Source organism: Mustela nigripes, chromosome 8, assembly GCF_022355385.1.
Source record: "Mustela nigripes isolate SB6536 chromosome 8, MUSNIG.SB6536, whole genome shotgun sequence".
Classification (NCBI taxonomy): Eukaryota; Metazoa; Chordata; class Mammalia; order Carnivora; family Mustelidae; genus Mustela; species Mustela nigripes.
Window position 1 is genome coordinate 26,954,236 of NC_081564.1, and position 19,078 is coordinate 26,973,313.

The window sequence follows — 19,078 nt, forward strand, 5'->3', positions numbered from 1 at the left end:
TTAGATGCTTGCACTCCCAGCCCCAGTGGTGCAGGTATCTGTTCGCACCCCAACAATGTGTGACCCCTGTCCAGACAGCGTAAGTTGTGGGGAGCCCACCTCCTTCCAGGGGACCTTTGGCCTGACCTGCCTCTGCCTGAAACCTGTTCTCATTCAGCCCCACTGAGGCCTCCCAAGCTCAGGTCTCTCATTCAGTGTTAGGGACCTTACTGGACTCAAAGAAGCCAGCAGCTGACCCAGGTCACACAGCCCCAGGGACAGGACTGGGAGCCAGCCCAGTTCCCACCTGGAAAGGTTCCTGTGCCTTTAAAGCCTCCCTCCACCCAAGCCAGCAGGGAGAGGGAGGGGAGGAGCTGGGTAACAGCTGGGCACCAGGGACTCCCTCTCCTTTCCATGCTGGAGAGCAGCAGGAGGACCAGCCCTGGAGCCAGGTGAGCCTGGAGCTAGGGGCTTCTGAGGGTGTCTCAGGGCTCTGGGACCCAAAGGACAGCTCGTCCTTTCTGAGCTACTGGACATTGTAGGTTGGGGTAGCTCAGGCTTAGGGCCTCCTGGAAGCATCTGGAAGCGTGGGTTCCATTTCCAGCTCTGCCATGTGCTGGCCTCTACCTCTCTAGCCTCAGCTTATGCACCTGAGTCATGGGGGTGAGCTGAACTTCAGGGTGAAGGGGTTGAGGCTGGTGTGAGTGGATCCTACAAAGAGGTTGCACAGGTCTTTGTCTGACTGGCTCTAGGCTAGAGGGCCTCTTCTTTTTTGTCTGGTAAGAGGGATTGAGGCTGCCTGTCCAGGCTTTGTGGCTCACTGTGCCACAGGTGTGGGGTGGGTAGAGGAGGGCTGTGTGGAGCTGCTGGGCTTCTCTCAGGAAGCCTTTGAAGAAGGCACAACACCCCGGAAGTGGACTTTTGGAATTAAGAGGGAGGAATGCAGCACCGAGAAACTGAGGCCCAGGAAGATCTGGAGAGAGGGAGCTGTGATGGGAGCTGGGTCCTCCGGCCATGCTGGGCCCTCCCCGGGCTCTGGTTTGTGACTGTGAGGGGTTGTGGGGCAGGTTCAGTTGTGCAAGGGGTCATTGCACAACTCTAGGGGGCGCCCACCACCTGGTCATTGCGGATGTGTATAGCTGTTTTGACAGGTATCCGTTTTGATGGCTATCATGTACTGGGGAAGGAGCTTTTTCTAATTCTCAACCTTATGCCACCAGGGTGGGTTGTGAGGGAGACAGATCTCCACCTCGGCCTTGGGCAGTGTGGTAGGCTTCCCCTCGAGGGATGTGGGCTGGGATCAGGAAGCCAGGGAGAGCTATATGTTCTCAGGTCTGGGGTCGGGGGTGGGGGTGACTCCGGTGTGGGTTCTGGGCCCACGTGCTGGTCCAGGCGCCCCCCACCACCACCCGGGGCCAGCTGATTTTGCATGAACTGTTTGTGAATGGATCTGGGGTTGTGCCCCAGTTTCACCCCTGGAGCTCGGAGGTTGTGGGGACACAGTCGTCAAGCTAGGTTGGAGGATTAATAGAGAAACTTCAGGCTTCCTCTGAGATTTCCACCAGAAAGCTATTCCACTCAGCCTAGATTCTGTGTGTGTGTGTGTGAGATAAAGTCAGTATCTCTGGTGGGCGAGGCTTGTACCTTCCTGGGGACAGGGAGCTTACTATCTTATGTGCCTCGGACAGGAACTGTGGGGTCTGGAGGAGGCTTTTCGGGCCAGCACCTGCAGCCTTTTCCAGGGTGACATGGTTTCCCCAGACATCACCCCTCAGGTCTCTCTGTCAGTGTATAGGGCTTGGGGTGGTGCTGACAAGAAGAGAATGGGACACACTCAACACGTGAGGAAGGTTCTTTGTTCTGTAAATCATGCCTTTGGGCTTTTTTTTTTTCTTTTTCTTTTTTTTTTTTTTTCATTTCTTTTGAAGATTTTATTTATTTATTTGACAGAGAGAGAGAGAGAGAGATCACAAGTAGGCTGAAAGGCAGGCAGAGAGAGGAGGAAGCAGGCTCCTGGAGCAGAGAGCCCGATGTGGGGCTCGATTCCAGAACCCTGGGATCATGACCTGAGCCAAAGGTGGAGGCTTTAACCCACTGAGCCACCCAGGCGCCCCTTGGGTGTTTTTTTGTTTTTTGTTTTTTTTAGGATTTTATTTATTCATTTGAGAGAGCTCAAGAAAACAGGGCGGCGGGGGGAGGGGCAGAGGGACAAGCACGGGAGCCCAACTCAGGCTCTGTATCCCAGGACCTGAAGATCGTGATCCAAGCCGGTCAGTCCGACGCTTAAACCGAGCGAGCCACCTGGACGCCCCCATCACGCCCTCCTTGGCACAGCCTTTAATGAGACTCCTTTCCTCCTGACTCCCCTTCCTGGAACCTACGGCTGCTGCTAGGCTTCTGTCTGTGCCCCCAGGCAGCTCTCCACCCCCCATCCCACCCCCATCTTGCCCCAGGTCAGGAGTTTCCTGTTGGGATCACCTGTGGGGTTTAGGCCACCCTTTGCCCACTAACACATTTTTTTTTTTTAAAGATTTTATTTATTATTTGACAGAGAGAGACACAGCGAGAGAGCGAACAGAAGCAGGGGGACTGGGAGAGGGAGAAGCAGGCTTCCTGCCGAGCAGGGAGCTGGATGTGGGGCTCCATCCCAGGACCCTGGGATCATGACCTGAGCTGAAGGCAGACACTTAACCGGCTGAGCCACCCAGGCGTGCACACCCCTCCCCCACACACATTCTTCCTACCCTCCTGCTGCCGCAGATACTGCCATGTCTTATGCCTTCCCAGGCGGGCGGAAATTGCTGAGCAGGCTCAGACAAGGGACAGAGCCCCAAGTCTCTCCACTATAGACCCCTCCTAGCTGACTGCCCTGCTATGCAAATCCCCTGACATCCTTGCTGGCATTTAGCCCTCAGGGACGGGGTCATGGGTCTTGGTCCCTGGCTCCTGCCCTGTCCATCTTCTCAGTCATCCTGGTCTGCAGGTAATGTCCAGGGGAAAAGCTTAGTCATGGCGCCCCCATCCTGGGGCCATGGAGGATTGCATTTGCATAGGAATGCATTTTTCTGTGGATTTCATCCCAGGCCTGCTCAAGGGCAGGGGGTGAGAGGACAAGACTTGTTTTGATTGTGTGACCCAGTGTGGGCAGCCATACCCGGTCAGCCTCTGTCTCTCTTCCTGCTTAGCAGCTGGCACAGCCTTGTACGATGGTCATGGATTAAGCATTCCAGATGGAGGCTGGGGGGCTCCCAGGCAGCCTAGATGCACCAGTTGGGGGACCAGGGAAGGAGTCCTGACTCGAGGAGTGGCTCATCCTTATTCTTGGCAAGTGGAAGCCAAAGGGAAATGGGAAGCAGAGTCCAAGTTCCCCTGGGCTGGGCACGACGGATCCGTTCCTGGCTCAAGATCTTGTTGTTGGGCTGGTCAGGGACACAGCACCTTGGGGGCAGGTATGGGCTGACCAGGTGTGTACTGCTGGCAGTGATTTGCAGCAGCTCTGGCCCTCTCTGGGCCCTTTCCCCCTTTCCAGGCTGCTCAGGTGGTTTCTTGGGCCCGAGGCACTAACATTCCTGCGTAGCCAGTGCAACTGGTCTGGACTCGAGGCCTCAGGCTGTGTTCCAGGAAGGCACCCTTGGCATCTGCCTGAGCTGTGTGGTAAGGGCTCTCAGGTCCTGGTTCAAGGCCATCATGTTTGGCCTTGGAGTTCAGATGCTCTGAACAGTGACAGAATGAGCCAGGGGGGTACCCAGCCCAGGGCTTGCTGGCAGGGCACTTGCCAGTGGATTTGCCCTTTGAGGGGTACCAAATCCAAGAGAGCGGGGGACCTTCTGCCTCTGTCACCGCACCTCTCCTTCCCTGCTGGGGCCACACTCCTCACTGACTGCCGTTGTCATGGGGACCCCAAGAGTCCCTGCTGTCACAGCACCTCCTATCTCCCGCCCAGGGCCCTCCCAGGACTGTGTGAACTTTAGTCACTTAGGGACAGGCTGAATCACTGCGCCTCCCTGCTGCCATGACGTCAGACTCTGGGGCTGTCCTCCCTAACAGGCTTGATCTTTTAGAGGACAGTCTATTCTCCACCCTACTCAGACACCTTCAACTGCCCCATGGGGTTGCTGGGCGTCCCCCGGCAAGCCGCTTGCCCCCTCGGGGACTAGGTGAGCAAGAGAGTTCCTTGGCCCTCTCCTGCCCCTTTCCTGCCTCTGCTCCTCCTTGGAGGTACCCTCCCCTAGATCCCAGTCCCAGTCCAGAGGCCCCCTGAGGGGCTCTGCAGGGGCTGCAGGCGTGGCTCTGGGCCACTCCTGGCAGTGGGGGGGGGGGGGGGGGGCAGCCGGAGCTGTGGCCCAGACTTTCCCAGGCAGACAAATCTGGCTGTGTCCCAGCCCAGACCTTCTTCTGAGGAACAGGGAGTTTTTTTTTTTGGGCCCCTGCCAATCCCAGGCCTCAGGTAAGCCCATTAGGGTCATGAGGAGTGGGGTGGGGGTGTGAGGCCAAGTGCTGTGCCTGGCCTCAGTTTCCCCTCCTGAAACCAACTTGGGTAAGAGCCATGCCTCTGGGCTTGGACGTTATTTTAGTAAGTCTTTGAGAAAAATGTGGGGTATGGGAGGATGGTGGGAAACGGAAGCCCAGTCCCCTGCAGGGTGTCTTCCGCAGGGCAGGAGATATCAGCCTGCAGGGCTTGGCTAGGCCTCCCTGTTGTCCTGTCCAGGGAGCAGAGGTTGGGGGTCAGTGCTGTCCACCCCTAACCATACTCCCTGGCAGTTTGAGCCTTGCTGGGTGCCTCCTATCCCTTCGGAAGCCCACTTGAGCCCTTGAGTGGATGGATGGATAGACAGAGATGGACAGACAGAAGAGACTGGAGTATAGACCACAGGAAGTCATGGCTGGACACTACAGAGGCCGGAGGGGAGAAAAGAGGGCCCTGAAGGGGGGTCTTGGCCAATAGCCCCATGGCTGGGAGAAATGAGGCAATGTCCCCAAGGTGCCTAGTGGATGGGCTAGAGGGCCTTCTTGGCAGGTGTGGCTGTGCCCATGCTGGGAAGGCCTCTGCCCTACCCCACCCACCCCCACCACATGTGATGGGGAAGTTCTGTGTTCCTGGCCCAGCTCCTAAGGCCCCTTGGACCTCCAGCACAGCTGTCTCTACCAGAAATCCTTAACCCTGCTCCAGCCCCCCTGGGGTGTGCTCCGAAGCCCATCAGGCCTGCTGGAAGGCAGAGGGCATAGACTGTCCCCGGGACAGTGGCAGGGGGGAGGATCTGTTTGGCACTTTGGAGAGAGCCTTCTGCTGCTTTCTGGAGGACTAAGGAGCAGGTGACACTGACAGTAGGGAGTGTGGGGAGGAGGCTTTGCAGAAGTCCCACCAGAAAGGATTCAGTCAAGGTGAAGAGAAGAGACCAGCTAGAATCCTCCTGGCGCTGTAGGGTAGTGTCTGCTTTGTGGCTGCCCACTGAGCCTGGGAGGGGAAAGCCCTTCTGGATGTCCCTGACGTGGGGTGAGACTCCATTCCTAGACCATTGCTGGGACACCACTTCTGGCCCTGGAGCTTAGGCCCTCGGAACAGAGGCAGAGTGAACCAGAGGAGTCCCAGCCTGGGGTTTGTTGGGAGATACCCCTTGACCCCCGGAGGTAACCGAGATTGCGCCTGTAACCAAAACTGTCCCTCCTTGCGGGGATCACACCCCTTGCCTGCTGCCAACACGCCAGGGACCCAAAAGCTCACTGTTGTCTCTCCCTGCACAACCGGGAAAGGAGCCAACAGGGAAACAGTGAGCAGGAAGCAGACCAGCTTCCTTCTGCCCACAAACCCCCCTCGCTGACTCCCCCTGTCCAGGCCTCCAGGGCATCACTCTGGTAGTCAGTGACAATTACAGCTAATGCTCCCCGAGCACCCCACCCTTTCCAAGTCACTTACCCTCCACAACATCCCCCTGCAGGATGCCTCAGCCATTCGTACTGGACAGGTGGTCAGTGACCTGCCCAGGGCCCCACATCAGAGGAGGGGGCAAGACTCAGATGGGCTGAGCTTGCTCCCCAGCCTGCACGCCCCATCCCCTTGGCCAGGGACACGTGGGCTTCACCACTTTGTCATATGACACTCACACCACTGAACCCGGGCCCCGTTCTGGGTGAACCCTCTCTCGGCTGTGCCTGGAGATCTCCCACAAACGTGAGAGCAGTTGACAGCCTCCTCTTCAACCCTAGAGTTCATTTGGAGGTCGAGGAACCTCACGGAGCTCCCGGGGTGGGGGAATAGACTCGGGGTGTTTCAGGTATGCTATCTCAGTTTTCAGGAAAACCAGGAGGCTACGTGGTTGTGGTGTCTCTCTGGAGCAGATCCTGCGGCCACAGGCACCTGCCGTGTGTGAGGGAGACCCCCGTTATCTCATCAACGGCTTCAGCCAACCCCCGTCCCCACTGCCCCATTTTTGCAGCCACCTCTGCAGGCAAGGCGTGGGGCTCCCATCCCCTGAGAAAGGTAGGTACCTGCCCTGTTGCCCTCAGCTAACGATTACAGGAGGAGACCAGGGGGGTCCTCTCTCTGAACCCCACAGTCTGTGGCAGGACACTCTGGGAGGGCCCATGGATGGTGCCTGGCTCTGGGCTGAGGTGGGGGTCACAGAAGGAATCAGACCAGGCTTGCCCCTCATGGACTTCTACACTTGGCCATGGCTCCCAGTTTGGGGGATAGATGAGGCTGTGTAGAAGCAGGGGCACACGGAATCTGGGGGCTTCCAGAAGAGGGTTCTGTTGGACATGGGGTCCTTACTGGAATGCGGCCTTGAGGATAAGCAGGGAGGTTTGGGAGGGCACAGATGGGGTCAGGAGTTTCTGGTGGAGGGAATGGCATGAGCAAAAGTCTGGGGGCTGGAAGGAGACACAGGGATGTTTCTGAGACTTCATCTTGGGCTGTGCCCTGTGAAGGTGAGGGTCAGGATGTGCCCAGAGGCAGGCCAGTGGTAGGCCCCTGACTCTGTTATCCTCCACCCCCCACCCCCAACAGGGCCTGCAGAGCCATGAAGAGGAAGTATGTGTTTCTGGTCCTGGTGGCCGTGGTGCTCGTGCTCTTCCTCATCATTGGCCTGTGCATTTGGCTGCCCTCAGCCTCCAAGACACACAACCATGTCTACACCAGGGCGGCCGTGGCTGCAGATGCCAAGCATTGCTCGGAGATCGGGAGGTGAGCAGGCAGGGCATGGGAATTCAGGAGGACCACTGCAAGTGGATCTGGCCCAGACCCTCATCCCCCTGAGATGCAGTTTCCCCAACTGTCCCTGAGCTACCTGGACAAGGGGTGACTGATTCACATGGAGCTGCGTGTCCTTTCCTTGGAACTTCTCAGCAGCCTCTGAAGGCGAGAAGGGGAGAAGGGGACACTGACTCCAAGAGCAGGGTGTGGGTTTCCCAGGGCCCAGCTGAGCCCCTTTTTCTCAGACCTAAGAATCTCCATCTCTTTGGATCAACTGTTGTTTTATGCTATTTTCGACCCCTGTCTCACATTATTTACAAAGATCAGTTCCCACTTAGAGACTTAAACAGGAAAAAAAAGTGTTGTCGATAAAAGTAACAATTTTCCCATTTTCTTTCTATTATAAAATGCATGTTCATCTGTTTGCTTGAAAAGGAAGACCATACAAGCCCATTGGCTTGAGAGTTCTATGCAGAACTGGGGGCTCTTCTTCCCTCCTGCTTTGGGCAGGGTGGCCTGACAGGGTGGATGGAGGTGGGTGGCAGGTGCCCGCATCGGGGAGCCCGCAGATGCTCACTGCCCCCATGTGCCCTGGGTAGGGATGTGCTGAGGGAAGGCGGCTCGGCGGTGGACGCTGCCATCGCGGCCCTCCTGTGCGTGGGGCTCATGAACGTCCACAGCATGGGCATCGGGGGCGGCCTGTTCCTCACCATCTACAACAGCACCACACGTGAGTGCCCCCGGGAACGGGGGGGGGGGTGAATGGCAGCCGCTGTCTAGCTCAGGCTGGACTTGGGCTGGGGGCAGGCAGGGCTGGGCGGCCCCTGGGCTCACACTCTTGGGTGAGGAGGGTTGGTGTGGGTCTGGATTACCCTCCTGCTTCTCCTTCCAGGAAAAGTTGAGATCATCAATGCCCGCGAGGTGGCCCCGGGGCTGGCCTTTGACAGCATGTTCAATAGCTCGGAGCAGTCACAGGAAGGTGAGGTGCAAAGTCAGGGTGTGGGTGCAGAGCTGGGCTGAGCTACTGGTGAAGGCATGGGCCTCTAGGGCTGGGGACAGCTCTGGATAGGCTGATGCCCACTGTACCCATCCCTTCCTGGCCCCACAACACCCTCCCGTAATGAACAGTCCAGACCATCATCATGGAGGGAAAAAGAGGTGGAGCTTCAGTTATTTTCGGGTCAGGTCCCTCCAGAGCCACCCAGTATTAGTAAACAGAGAGAATAATTGTTTCAACGGCTAGCACATACCGTGGGTCACTGGGGCCAGCACTTTGCTCAGCCCTTTTCGCCAGTGAGCCTCTTGAATCCTCCCTTGTATGCTTGGGAGTCCAGGGAAGTGCTGTGTTGATTCTCATTTTACAGGTCCAGAGAGGTAGTGCAAACCAACTGAGCTCACACAGCTGGATGGTGCTGAGGCCAAAATTGGACCTGGGCTGTTGAAACCCTGTGTTTTTCAAAGGCATCCAAGTCATTCATTTGTTCGTTCATTTGTGGGGCTAGCTCTCAAGAGACAAGTCTCTTTTTTAACAAAGTCTTATGCGGAGAAGAGGCCCCCAATTTTCCCATGCAGCTGCGGGGAAGCCAGTGGCCACCAGAGGGTGCTGCTTCCAAGGACTCAAACGGGTTGCAGGCTAGGAGGTTGGAAGCAGGAAGTTCTGGCTGTTGGTGTTAACTGGTCCCATCTCCAACTGCAGGTTCTGCTCCTCAGCCCTGGGCGGTGGGCGGGGCCCTGCGGGTAGCCCCGCCCCCTTGGAGTCCTCTCCAACCTACAGAGTCTTTGTTTGAATTCCTATATCCCTTGGGAACCTCTGAATGGGTAGAAAGGAAATTCACTGGAATCTTACAGGCTTAGCACCTTAGGGGCACTTGGAATACATTTATTTAACCAGGACTAGTTGGGCACCTCTTAAAATGTCAGGGGCTGTTCCCCAAGCCAGGGGACAAAGCAAAGGCAACAGGCGAATTCTGAAATCTGTGGCCCAGTCGAGCCAGGATAGCAGAGGCAGGGAAGAGCCGGATGGCATCGATTCACCAAGTACAGCACGCTCGGGGACGGGCTGACTAAGCAAAGACCCAGAGGCTGGATTGGAGTGAGGGGAGCTGTAGGGGTGTCTGGGGCCAAAGCAAGTGGCCCATGTGGGAACCAGCGAGGCTGCACTGGCTGACCCCAGGGTCAGAATGGCTCAGATGGCGTCAGACCTCATGGGTCATTGCGAAGACCCTGCTTCTTGTCGGAGAGAGGGAGCAGTGTCTCTTGGGGTGTTTGTGGGGGTGGATCTGGGGTAGGTCGGACTTAACCCCTTGGGTTGCTGCAGAAGGGTCAGAGAGCGCGCGGCCTGCCCGTGAGGTGACCTGTCAGGAGGTCACCACAATATTGAGGGAGAGAAGATGGTGTTGGGAGGTGGTTGGTACTCAACATACCTGGAGTGGGGAGCCTATGCGTCTGCTGATAGGTTGGGTGTGACACATATGCCAAGTGTCCTGAATGACTGGTGTTCGATCTGCATCCGGAAAGAGGGGGCAGCCCTAGCAGAGAACAGCAAGGCTGTGGGGAATGGGTTTGGGAGATAGTCAGGAATTGCGTTTTGAGCGTGTTAAGTTAGAGATGCCTTTTAGGCATGGGCAGCCGCGTCCTCAGGTCTGCCCATCAGAGGAGCAGGCCAGGCTAGAAAGTAAATGTGGAGTTGTGAGCACATAATGGAACTTCAAGTTCCAGTTCAAGCTCTGATCTGGGGGAGTAGAGAACAGAGACTCTAGGAGAGCCTGGCAGGTGGGATGCACAGGTGACCCAGCAGGAGTGATGGACCAGGTAAGGTGAACTTGAGAGGAGACCTGGGTCTGCCAGTATAGGGGTCAGTGGTGGCTTTGGCGAGCAGGGTGGTGTGAGGCCTGATTGGCCCAAGGTCAGGGAGGCATTTATCTAAGGTGGCAGGAATTACGGGCTGGATGTCAGACCTTCTGAGATGTGCAGACATGCAGATCCTAATATCCTGGCTCTCGTGCCCAGCTTCAGGTTGTTATGAACCTAGACTGCCTAGTCTGGGGGTAGCTGAGATGGCCCTTGTCATTCAGGGGTGGAAACAAGAGGGTGTCTGGGAGTGGGGGCCGTGGCTGTACCTTTCTGCACCAGTATCTAATTTAGGGCATGGTGGGCCGTGGGAGTGGGTGGGGACCAGGGTCTACAGGTGTTTCCAGTGGAACTGTGGGCTCCTCTGAGGGAAACTAAGGCCCAGAGACTGTAAAGGGCAGGGGTTTGGGCTCAGGTCCTGGTTCTGAGACCGTAGAAGGGAGAAAGGTAGAGGTCTTGCCTTGGAACTGGCTCAATGTCAGGGTGGCCCCGGGCTTGCACTGGGAACTTCTGTGGGTTCTGGTGGACCCCTTGAGCCTGTGGGTGAGGAAGCTCAGACTGAGAGATGGCAGGGGTCTGGCTTCCCCACAGTCTTGTGTGCAGCTGTGGCCTGGCACAGGATTTCAAACCTGGTGGCCACCCCCGCAGAGGCAGTCATCTCATCCCTGGACAGCAGAATTCAGCAGAAGGAACCACCTCTCCCTAACCTGTGGCCTCCTTCGCATGTCCCTAACCATCTACACTTTTGCCTGCTGAGTCCAGATAGGACAATGCCATTTCTTTCCGAAACCTCACTGATCCCATTTGGGGACTGTGCCTAGGATGTGGCCTGAGAGAGTATCCCTCCCAGTGTCCCCAGACTAGAGCCACTAACTGTGTGTGTGTGTGTCCCTGTCCCTATGCAGGGGGGCTGTCGGTGGCCGTTCCCGGTGAGATCCGAGGCTATGAACTGGCCCACCAGCGGCACGGGCGGCTGCCCTGGGCTCGCCTCTTCCAGCCCAGCATCCAGCTGGCCCGCAGGGGCTTCCCTGTGGGGAAGGGCTTGGCGGCAGCGCTGGAGAAAAGTCGGGCAGTCATCGAGCAGCGGCCTGCCCTGTGGTATGTCTTGGGGGGGTTTGGCCTGCCCTGGGCCACAGGCTGGGCAGACATGGCCCAAGATTCCCTGCAAGCTGTGAATGACTGGCAGGGTGCTTTCAGGAACCTGTGCTGATGGAGGGCTGAGGTCTAGGATACAGGAACCTTTCCCAATGTGCATGGGATCACATTCTGAGCCTGGTGCCTTCCCAAGCTTGTGTGTCCTGAGTGGCAGGGGCTCTAGGAGGCATGGGCTGGACACCAGAGGATGAAGGTCACACACCCGTGGAAGGGTGCTCGCTGTCTTTTTTTTAAAAGACTTTATTTGGGCGCCTGGGTGGCTCAGTGGGTTAAGCCATTGCCTTCGGCTCAGGTCATGATCTCAGAGTCCTGGGATCGAGTCCCGCATCGGGCTCTCTGCTCAGCGGGGAGCCTGCTTCCCTCTCTCTCTCTCTGCCTGCCTCTCCATCTACTTGTGATTTCTCTCTGTCAAATAAATAAATAAAATCTTTAAAAAAAAAAAAATAAAAGACTTTATTTATTTATTTGGCAGAGAGATCACAGGTAGGCAGAGAGGCAGGCAGAGAGAGGAGGAGGTAGGTTCCCTGCTGAGCAGAGAGCTGATGCGGGGCTTGATCCCAGGACCCTGAGATCATGACCTGAGCCAAAGGCAGAGGCTTATCCCACTGAGCCACCCAGGTGCCCTGCTCACTGTCCTTCGATCTCGTGTGTGATTGGGTGGGAAGTGACTGACTTAATCCAGCCGGCCTGCCAGCCTCACAGGAGCCTCTCTGCCCCAGTGAGGTGTTCTGCCACAATGGGAAAGTGCTGCGGGAAGGGGACAAATTGACCTTGCCACGGTTGGCAGACACGTACGAGACGCTGGCCTTGGAGGGAGCCCAAGCCTTCTACAACGGGAGCCTCACAGCCCAGATTATCAAGGACATTCAGGATGCTGGTGAGTGGGCAACCTCAGCGGCCCTGGGGAAGGAACCCTGAGCCAGAGCTCAGAGGTCTTAGGTCCTCTGGTCCTGCTGTGGCCCAGACTCTAGGCCCTCAGCAGCATCTGGTGGAGGGGTGGGTGTCAAGGAGACGTCTGCACCTAGTGACAGGTCACAAGAATCTACAGATCTTGGTTAAGTCATGACTGAGAGACCAGTGCAGTTCAGAGTTCAGGAGAGAAAAGTTCTCAATGGATAAATGCAGGCCCAGGTAGGAGCTCAGACTGAGGGAGCCTTGACATGCAGGTCTGGGAGGACTTCCCAGAGGTGGTAGTACATGAACTCCAGATGAGGTCGGAGAGAGGAAGAGCATTCCTGGCAGATGGAACAGGCCAAGGCCCAGAGAGGGTGAGCTTTAACTATCCCTGAGGGTCGCAGCAGATGCGGGTGGGCTTGGCGAGAGAGGCCTGGGAGGAGCTGCGAGCAGGGACAGCTTCTGATGGATTTCAGCCAGGCAGCCTGCGCTGCCTCTCCGTCCCCAGTGTGGATTTCTTCATACTGTTCTTTTTATCAGAGACGCAGAAGAGTGTGATTAGCATGCTGACCTTTAGCACTGGGGCAGGAAATTAGCCTGTATGTAAACAACCTGGTCTGTCTGGAGCCCACTTCCTGTAGAATTAAGAGCCTCCTTTGACCCACCCATTAGTCTCCGGCAGAGAGGACTGGGCAGGGGGAGATAGGAGCCGGTATTTTCCACTTAGGGAAGAGGACTCTTGGTGCCAGGGGAAGAGGAGGTAGACCTGGAGGCCGGTGGGGCAAACGGGTGGAGGGCAGCTGGCCTGAGCCTGGCGATGGGGAGGAGGCATCTTTGGGGAGCACAGAGGGACTGGGGGGGTGGGGCTGTGGGGAGGGGGAGGGGCAGGGACCCTCCAGGTGGGCGAGGGCTTTCAGTTGGATGATCTTGTCCTCCCCTCGGATTTGGGGCCCCGTTCCCCATGTCCCCCCACTGAGCTGCTCTTGGCATCAGGGGGCATCATGACCGCCAAGGACCTCAACGACTACCGTGCCAGGCTGATCGAGAACCCCCTGAACATCAGCCTTGGGGACTCCCATCTCTACGTGCCCAGCGCCCCGCTCAGTGGCCCGGTGCTGGCTCTTATTCTCAACATCCTTAAGGGTGAGCTGTCCCACCACGACCCTGTAGGGGGTGGGGGGTGTCAGGGGCTAAGGGAGGAAGAGGAGTGGTTGGGAAGTAAAAACGGTGTGGAGCAGCATCCCGGGCTGGGACCAGCCCCTGCAAGGGCTTAGGGGTGACAGGGTCTGTCTGCCTTGCCAAGTTACCCAGTGCTGGAAGTTCACAGCTAGTGGGTGCGGGGGGGCTGGTCCAGAGGATCTGTCTGACAAATCTAAGTGGTCTTCTGGGACTGGGTAAGACTGGGTCGCCCTTCTAGCTGGACATTTGAGGCCCAGGTCCGGGGGTCCCTTGCCTCATTCCATCCTTCCATTCCTCCAAAGTGTCCACTGGTCATTATTCAACGTTCCCCTTCTCAAGCTGGGCCAAGCAAAGAGATTCAGGGAGGTGTGAGCCTACCCTGGAACACTCAGCTGTCTTGGCCGAGCTGGGGTGTCCCAAGGGCCCTGGGACTGCCGGTGTGTCCCATCTCTGCTCCATCAGGGTACAACTTCTCCCGGGCAAGTGTGGAAACCCCCGAGCAGAAGGGTCTGACTTACCACCGCATTGTGGAGGCCTTCCGGTTCGCCTATGCCAAGAGGACCCTGCTTGGGGACCCGGAGTTTGTCGATGTGATGGCGGTAAGAGGCAGGGGCGGTAAGAGGTCCACGATGGGTGGGGAGGGCCTCTCATGGAGGTGCCACAATGGTTCCCTGGGGCCACCCCAACCTCACACATGCTGAATGAATCCATTTCTACCACCGACTTTGGTGGTGGGCCTACCGTGTGCTGGGATGGACTGGTGACCCCGAGTTCAGCCTTCTGCCACAGGGAGCTTGCAGTGTGACGAGTCGGCAATGAGTAATTAGTGGCCCCTATCCCTGGCCAAGCTCACACCTTGGGGGCTGTACCCTTGGTCTGGAAGCTTTTGGAGTGTTCACTGCTGAGCTGAGGAGTACTTAGGGGCATCGTAACCCTCGAGGGTCATGAGGAGGATGGGGGAGGGGCGGGGGGGTCTGGGTGGCAGAGGCCTCAGCCACCAGCTTATTGGTCACACCCAGCAGCTAACCCTTCCCTGATCCCCACCCAGGCCCTGCACAGCCCGACCCACTCATAGCCAAATACCCCAGTTCCAGGCTGAGCCTTCACTGAGCCTCCCATCATGGTGCCCCTTTACCTACTTGGATCCCCCATTCTGGGGTAGACCTGCAGACCCCCTCACACGGACCTGTGTCTCTCAGCTGCCCCTCTGCTCTCCTGGATCTCTCTTCTTTCCTGAGGACCGTTTCATGCTACTCCCCGTGGCCTTCAGGGACCTGGCGACTCATCCCCCCGAGGCCACTGCATTGCCTCCGTCTCTCTCTGCAGCCCCCGCCCCTGCCGACCTGGCTGAGGCTGGCCCCTCTGCTCCTCCACCTGCCAATTCAGCCTTTCCTGCAGCCCTGCGCTCCCTCCAGCATTCCCATCCTGCCCTTTCTGACAGGTCGTTCTGGAAAGAGGCATCTGCTTGTCGCTGCTGCCTCCCCTTCCTCTGCTTCCACTCAGGGCACACTGGGCCTCTCCATCCCTTTCTCGGGCCCTCTCCCATCAGGCTCTGCCCTCCTCGCTCCACATCCCCCCTGCCAGGACCCCTCACTCCACCCCCCTCAAGAGTCCAGCCTCAGTTTCCCCTCTGGGCCCCCCTCAGCAGCATCTCACACAGTTCAGTTCACCACCTCCTTTCCTCACCTTTTCCTTTTGCCGAGTTGTGGACATTTTGCCCCATCCCCTTCCTCTCTCCATGCTTCCATCCACCCCTTTTTATTGACATGTGTGTGCTCTTTGGGTATCAGATGGTCAGTCCCTGATATTGCACTTTGGGTTGTAGCTTCCGAGACTGAGAGACCTCCATACTGCCTTCGAGAGGACCTGGCCCATTAGACTCCCGTGTTCCCGAGGGTCCCAGGGTTGTTTAGGTCCAGAGCCCATCAGACTCATCCCTCGCAGTTTCTGTTCTGTCCCTCTAGTCTCTGAACCTACAACAGATGTCTGGGGTGTTTTGCTGCTTTTTAAAGCCCAGGGCAGCTGTCCTGCAGAACCATCCCACATCCTGGATTTGACTTTCTGTTTTCTTGGGAGTAGATTCAGACTGAAAATTTTCCCTGTGGGGTGTTGCTGGAAAATTCTGGAGGCATTTTCTTTGCTCGGTCCCCAGGGGCTTTCCTTGCTGGCTCCTGTCTCCTCTCCTCTCCTCTTTGTCCTTACCACCATGGGGATCCTGTTCATGCGCACAGGTTGAAGCAGCGACTGGAGGCTGAGGGCTCCCTGTTTATCCTCAGCCTGGTCTTGCCCATGCACTCCACACACACGGATCCATACCCGTCTGCATGTCTCCAAAATCAAGCTCCTGACAGTCCACCTTCACTGCCTCTTCTGCAGTATCTACCTCCCACCTTCACTGTCCCTTCTGCAGGGTCAGCCTCCACAGTTAAATGGCCTCTCTGCCCCGAAGGCTTTGGGGCCATTGGTTCTCTCCCATCCGCACCACCCCCGTCTCTCACTTGGTTGATGCCATAGCCTCCCAGTTGGGTTCTACACTACACCCCCACACAGCTGCCAGAGGGATCCTGTGAACTGCTGGTGTGCTCCTTCCTCTGTCCCAGGCCCGGGTGGCTCAAAGCAAAAGCCAGACTCCTTATAGGGCCTCTGAAGACTTATTGGGATAACCACCAGCTAATGTCTCCTACCACCTCTCTCTTGGACCCTATTCACCCTTTGCCTGTCACTCACAGGCCTGCCTCAGGGCCTTTGCATTTACCACCAGGCCTCATTCAGGCCTCTTTTCAGACATCACCTCCTCTGAGAAGCCCTCCCTGACAATTCCGCTCCCATCTGGTCCTTCTCTATCCCCTTTACCTGGCTTGTTCTCTCCAGCATGTCCCTGCCTCCCTTTATCATCCCTGCCAGAAAGGCAGGGACCCATATATGTCTTCCCTGTTGATCAGGCATGTAGTACAAGCTCCATGAATGAATGAAAGGTTGAATGCAGCCAGAGTGGGGGCTTGTGGGGTAGACAGACCAATGCTTAGAGTTGCTGGACTGCAGCTGAGGCAGAGCCTGGAAAGGGGATCGGACGGGCTACGTGAGGTTGGGGGTGCAGGAGGGTTGTGGTCAGGGCCATGTTGGGGGCTTCCCAAGAGCTGCTCGCACAAGCCTGTGCCCCCTCCCCATCCTCCCCCCTCACCTCCTCAGGCCAGCTCTGGGGTCTCGGCAGGTGGTCCGCAACATGAGCTCCGAGTTCTTTGCCGCTCAGCTCCGGGCCCGGATCTCTGACAGCACCACTCACCCGACCTCCTACTATGAGCCTGAGTTCTACACGCCTGATGATGGTGGCACGGCCCACCTGTCCGTGGTTGCAGAGGATGGCAGCGCTGTGTCCGCCACCAGCACCATCAACCTCTAGTAGGGCTGCTTGGTGGCCCTGGGTGGGCCAGGGGCTGCTTGTGTCTCCCAGGAGGGAGCTCCATCAACCCCTTTCATGATGGGGAAACTGAGGCCCCACCTTGGTAGAACGCCTGCCCTCAGTCTCCCTGGGCTGGGTAGAGCTTCGGTGGGTGGGTGGCGGCTGGGTGGGGCAGGGACTGGATCTGGCCCAGTTGTCTGATCTGGCTGGTCTGCAGCTTCGGTTCCAAGGTACGCTCAAAGGTCAGCGGGATCATATTCAATGATGAGATGGATGACTTCAGCTCCCCCAACATCACCAACCAGTTTGGGGTGCCCCCTTCCCCAGCCAACTTCATCAAACCAGGTGCGGGGCGGGGAGGGACTTGGGCCAAGAGACGGCTGGTGCCCTGGGCAGGCAGCTGACCAGCATCTCTGTCCCTGCCTGCCCATCTGGTGACTACAGGGAAGCAGCCCCTCTCGTCCATGTGTCCGGCGATCCTCGTGGGCCAGGATGGCCAGGTCCGCATGGTGGTAGGTGCCTCTGGGGGCACGCACATCACTACGGCCACCGCACTGGTACGTGCCATCTACCTGTCCCCTCCAGCCCCTGCCCCTGGGCCACGCTGACCCCATCCCTTTGCCCTCCAGGCCATCATCCATAACCTGTGGTTTGGCTACGATGTAAAACGGGCAGTAGAGGAGCCCCGACTTCACAACCAGCTTCTGCCCAACACAACAACGCTGGAGAGAGGCATTGACCAGGTGGGACAGGGGCCAAGGAAACTGAGTTATAAGGGGGGGGGGGTCATGGGGGGGTCCTAGGAAGGAGGCCCGGATCTCCCGAGTCATCAAAAAGTAGACTACCAGGGGCACCTGGGTGGCTCAGTCGTTAAAGCGTCTGCCTTCAGCTCAGGTCATGATCCTGGAGTCCTGGGATCAAGCCCCACATAGGGCTCCCTGCTTGGTGGGGAGCCTGTTTCTCTCAAAAAAAAAAAAGAAAGAAAAAAAGTAGACTACCAGCCTCTGCCTGGGGCAGATGAACTTTACCTCCACTGCCTGGGCCATCTTGAACCCCTGTGCAGCTTGGGTCAGGCCACCTGCTCCAAGGAGACCCACTAGGCCCAGCTGCCCCCAACTTGTTCTTCCTGGCCTCTGGGTGGAAACGGCACCGTCTTTGTGGTTCGGTGTGGGTCTGTGTGGTTCAGATGGCTTCGCAGGCCCTGCTGAGAACCCTCTATCCCCTCCCCCCAACCCAGGCGGTGACCACAGCCCTGAAGACTCGGCATCACAACACTGAGGACACTTCCAGCTTCATTGGTGTGGTGCAAGCCATTGTCCACACGGCCGGTGGCTGGGCAGCTGCCTCAGACCCCAGGAAAGGCGGGGAGCCTGCTGGCTACTGAGTGCTTGGGGTGGGCAAGGCTTCCTGGCAACCTAGGGATGAGATTCCCCGCTGGGGCCGGAGTGGAACTTGGAGGGATTTGCTTCCCCCTGTGAGTGACAAAGCAGTGCAATAAATGGGGGTCGCAGCGGGAGGCTCTGGGCAGCCTTGCTGGCCCAGCTCCCATCTCGCTGGGCCTCAGTATCCTATGTGTGAATTGGAGCTGTACGGTGAGGAAGGGTGGAGAGGCGGGATTCAGAGGTCATAACCTCTCAGGTGCTGGAGCTAGTCTGAGAACGTACATGAGAGTCCGGCCAGTGGGTGAGTGGAGACGGGACCCACTCAGACCAATCACTGTCCTTCCTCACCTTGAGCCCCAGGACCAGGGGGCCAGGTCATCCCTTTTCTGGCCTGGGCTATGGCACTTCCTAGTATCAACCACCAGGGGGCGCTGAAGCCCTGGCGTTTACTTGGCCAGTGGGCCGCCAAGAGATGCTTATAACCCCGCTACCTCGTCTGCCTGGCGGGTGCCCCGGGGTTCACACTGTGGAGGATACATGGAGGTGAACCCGAGGTCTGAAGAGTGGGATTGGGCAAGAGGCTGGAGCAAAACGTCTTGGTCAGAGCCAGGCCTAGGGGGTTTTCCAAGCACAAACCCAGAATGAAAACCAAGCTGTGATCAGCTCCAGAAAGAAGCCCGGTTCTCAGGGAACAGTGAGCCAGGAGAGGTCCCCAGATCCCAAGGGTTAGGGCTTGGACCTGTGGGCAGCTGGAGAGTGCAGCCCAGAAAGAGGGGCCTAGAGGGGACTAATGAGACACAGCGGCCTGCCTCCTCCCCCAGGCGCCAGCCTCTCCCGCCGTCCCTCAGGGGCTGTTAACTGGATGTGATCTCTGACTGAGGAGCTGTGAGAAGCCGGGGTGGGCAGGAGAGGGTGGGTCACAGCCTGATGGCCACCCATGCCCCTGACCAGGGAGCCTAAGCGGGGACCCCTGAGGGCAGGGGCACAGGGGCCACCCCAAGTCTGGGCTCTCCCTCAGGAGACTGGAAAACTTGGTGTTTCTAAAGTGCC

At 57.7% G+C, this 19,078-nt stretch overlaps 1 protein-coding gene across 1 annotated transcript; it reads left to right on the plus strand.

Moving 5' to 3' along the window:
- Positions 1-330: 330 nt before the first annotated feature.
- Positions 331-18,217, plus strand: GGT1 (gamma-glutamyltransferase 1). Its single transcript, XM_059408948.1, has 14 exons — positions 331-431; positions 6,266-6,457; positions 6,983-7,159; positions 7,768-7,898; positions 8,061-8,147; positions 10,924-11,116; positions 11,893-12,050; positions 13,061-13,210; positions 13,709-13,845; positions 16,458-16,645; positions 16,864-16,991; positions 17,091-17,203; positions 17,276-17,389; positions 17,884-18,217. Exons 3-14 carry the CDS (start codon positions 6,996-6,998, stop codon positions 18,028-18,030), a joined length of 1,710 nt encoding a protein of 569 aa, XP_059264931.1. The 5' UTR covers positions 331-431; positions 6,266-6,457; positions 6,983-6,995; the 3' UTR covers positions 18,031-18,217.
- The last annotated feature ends 861 nt before the right edge of the window (positions 18,218-19,078 follow it).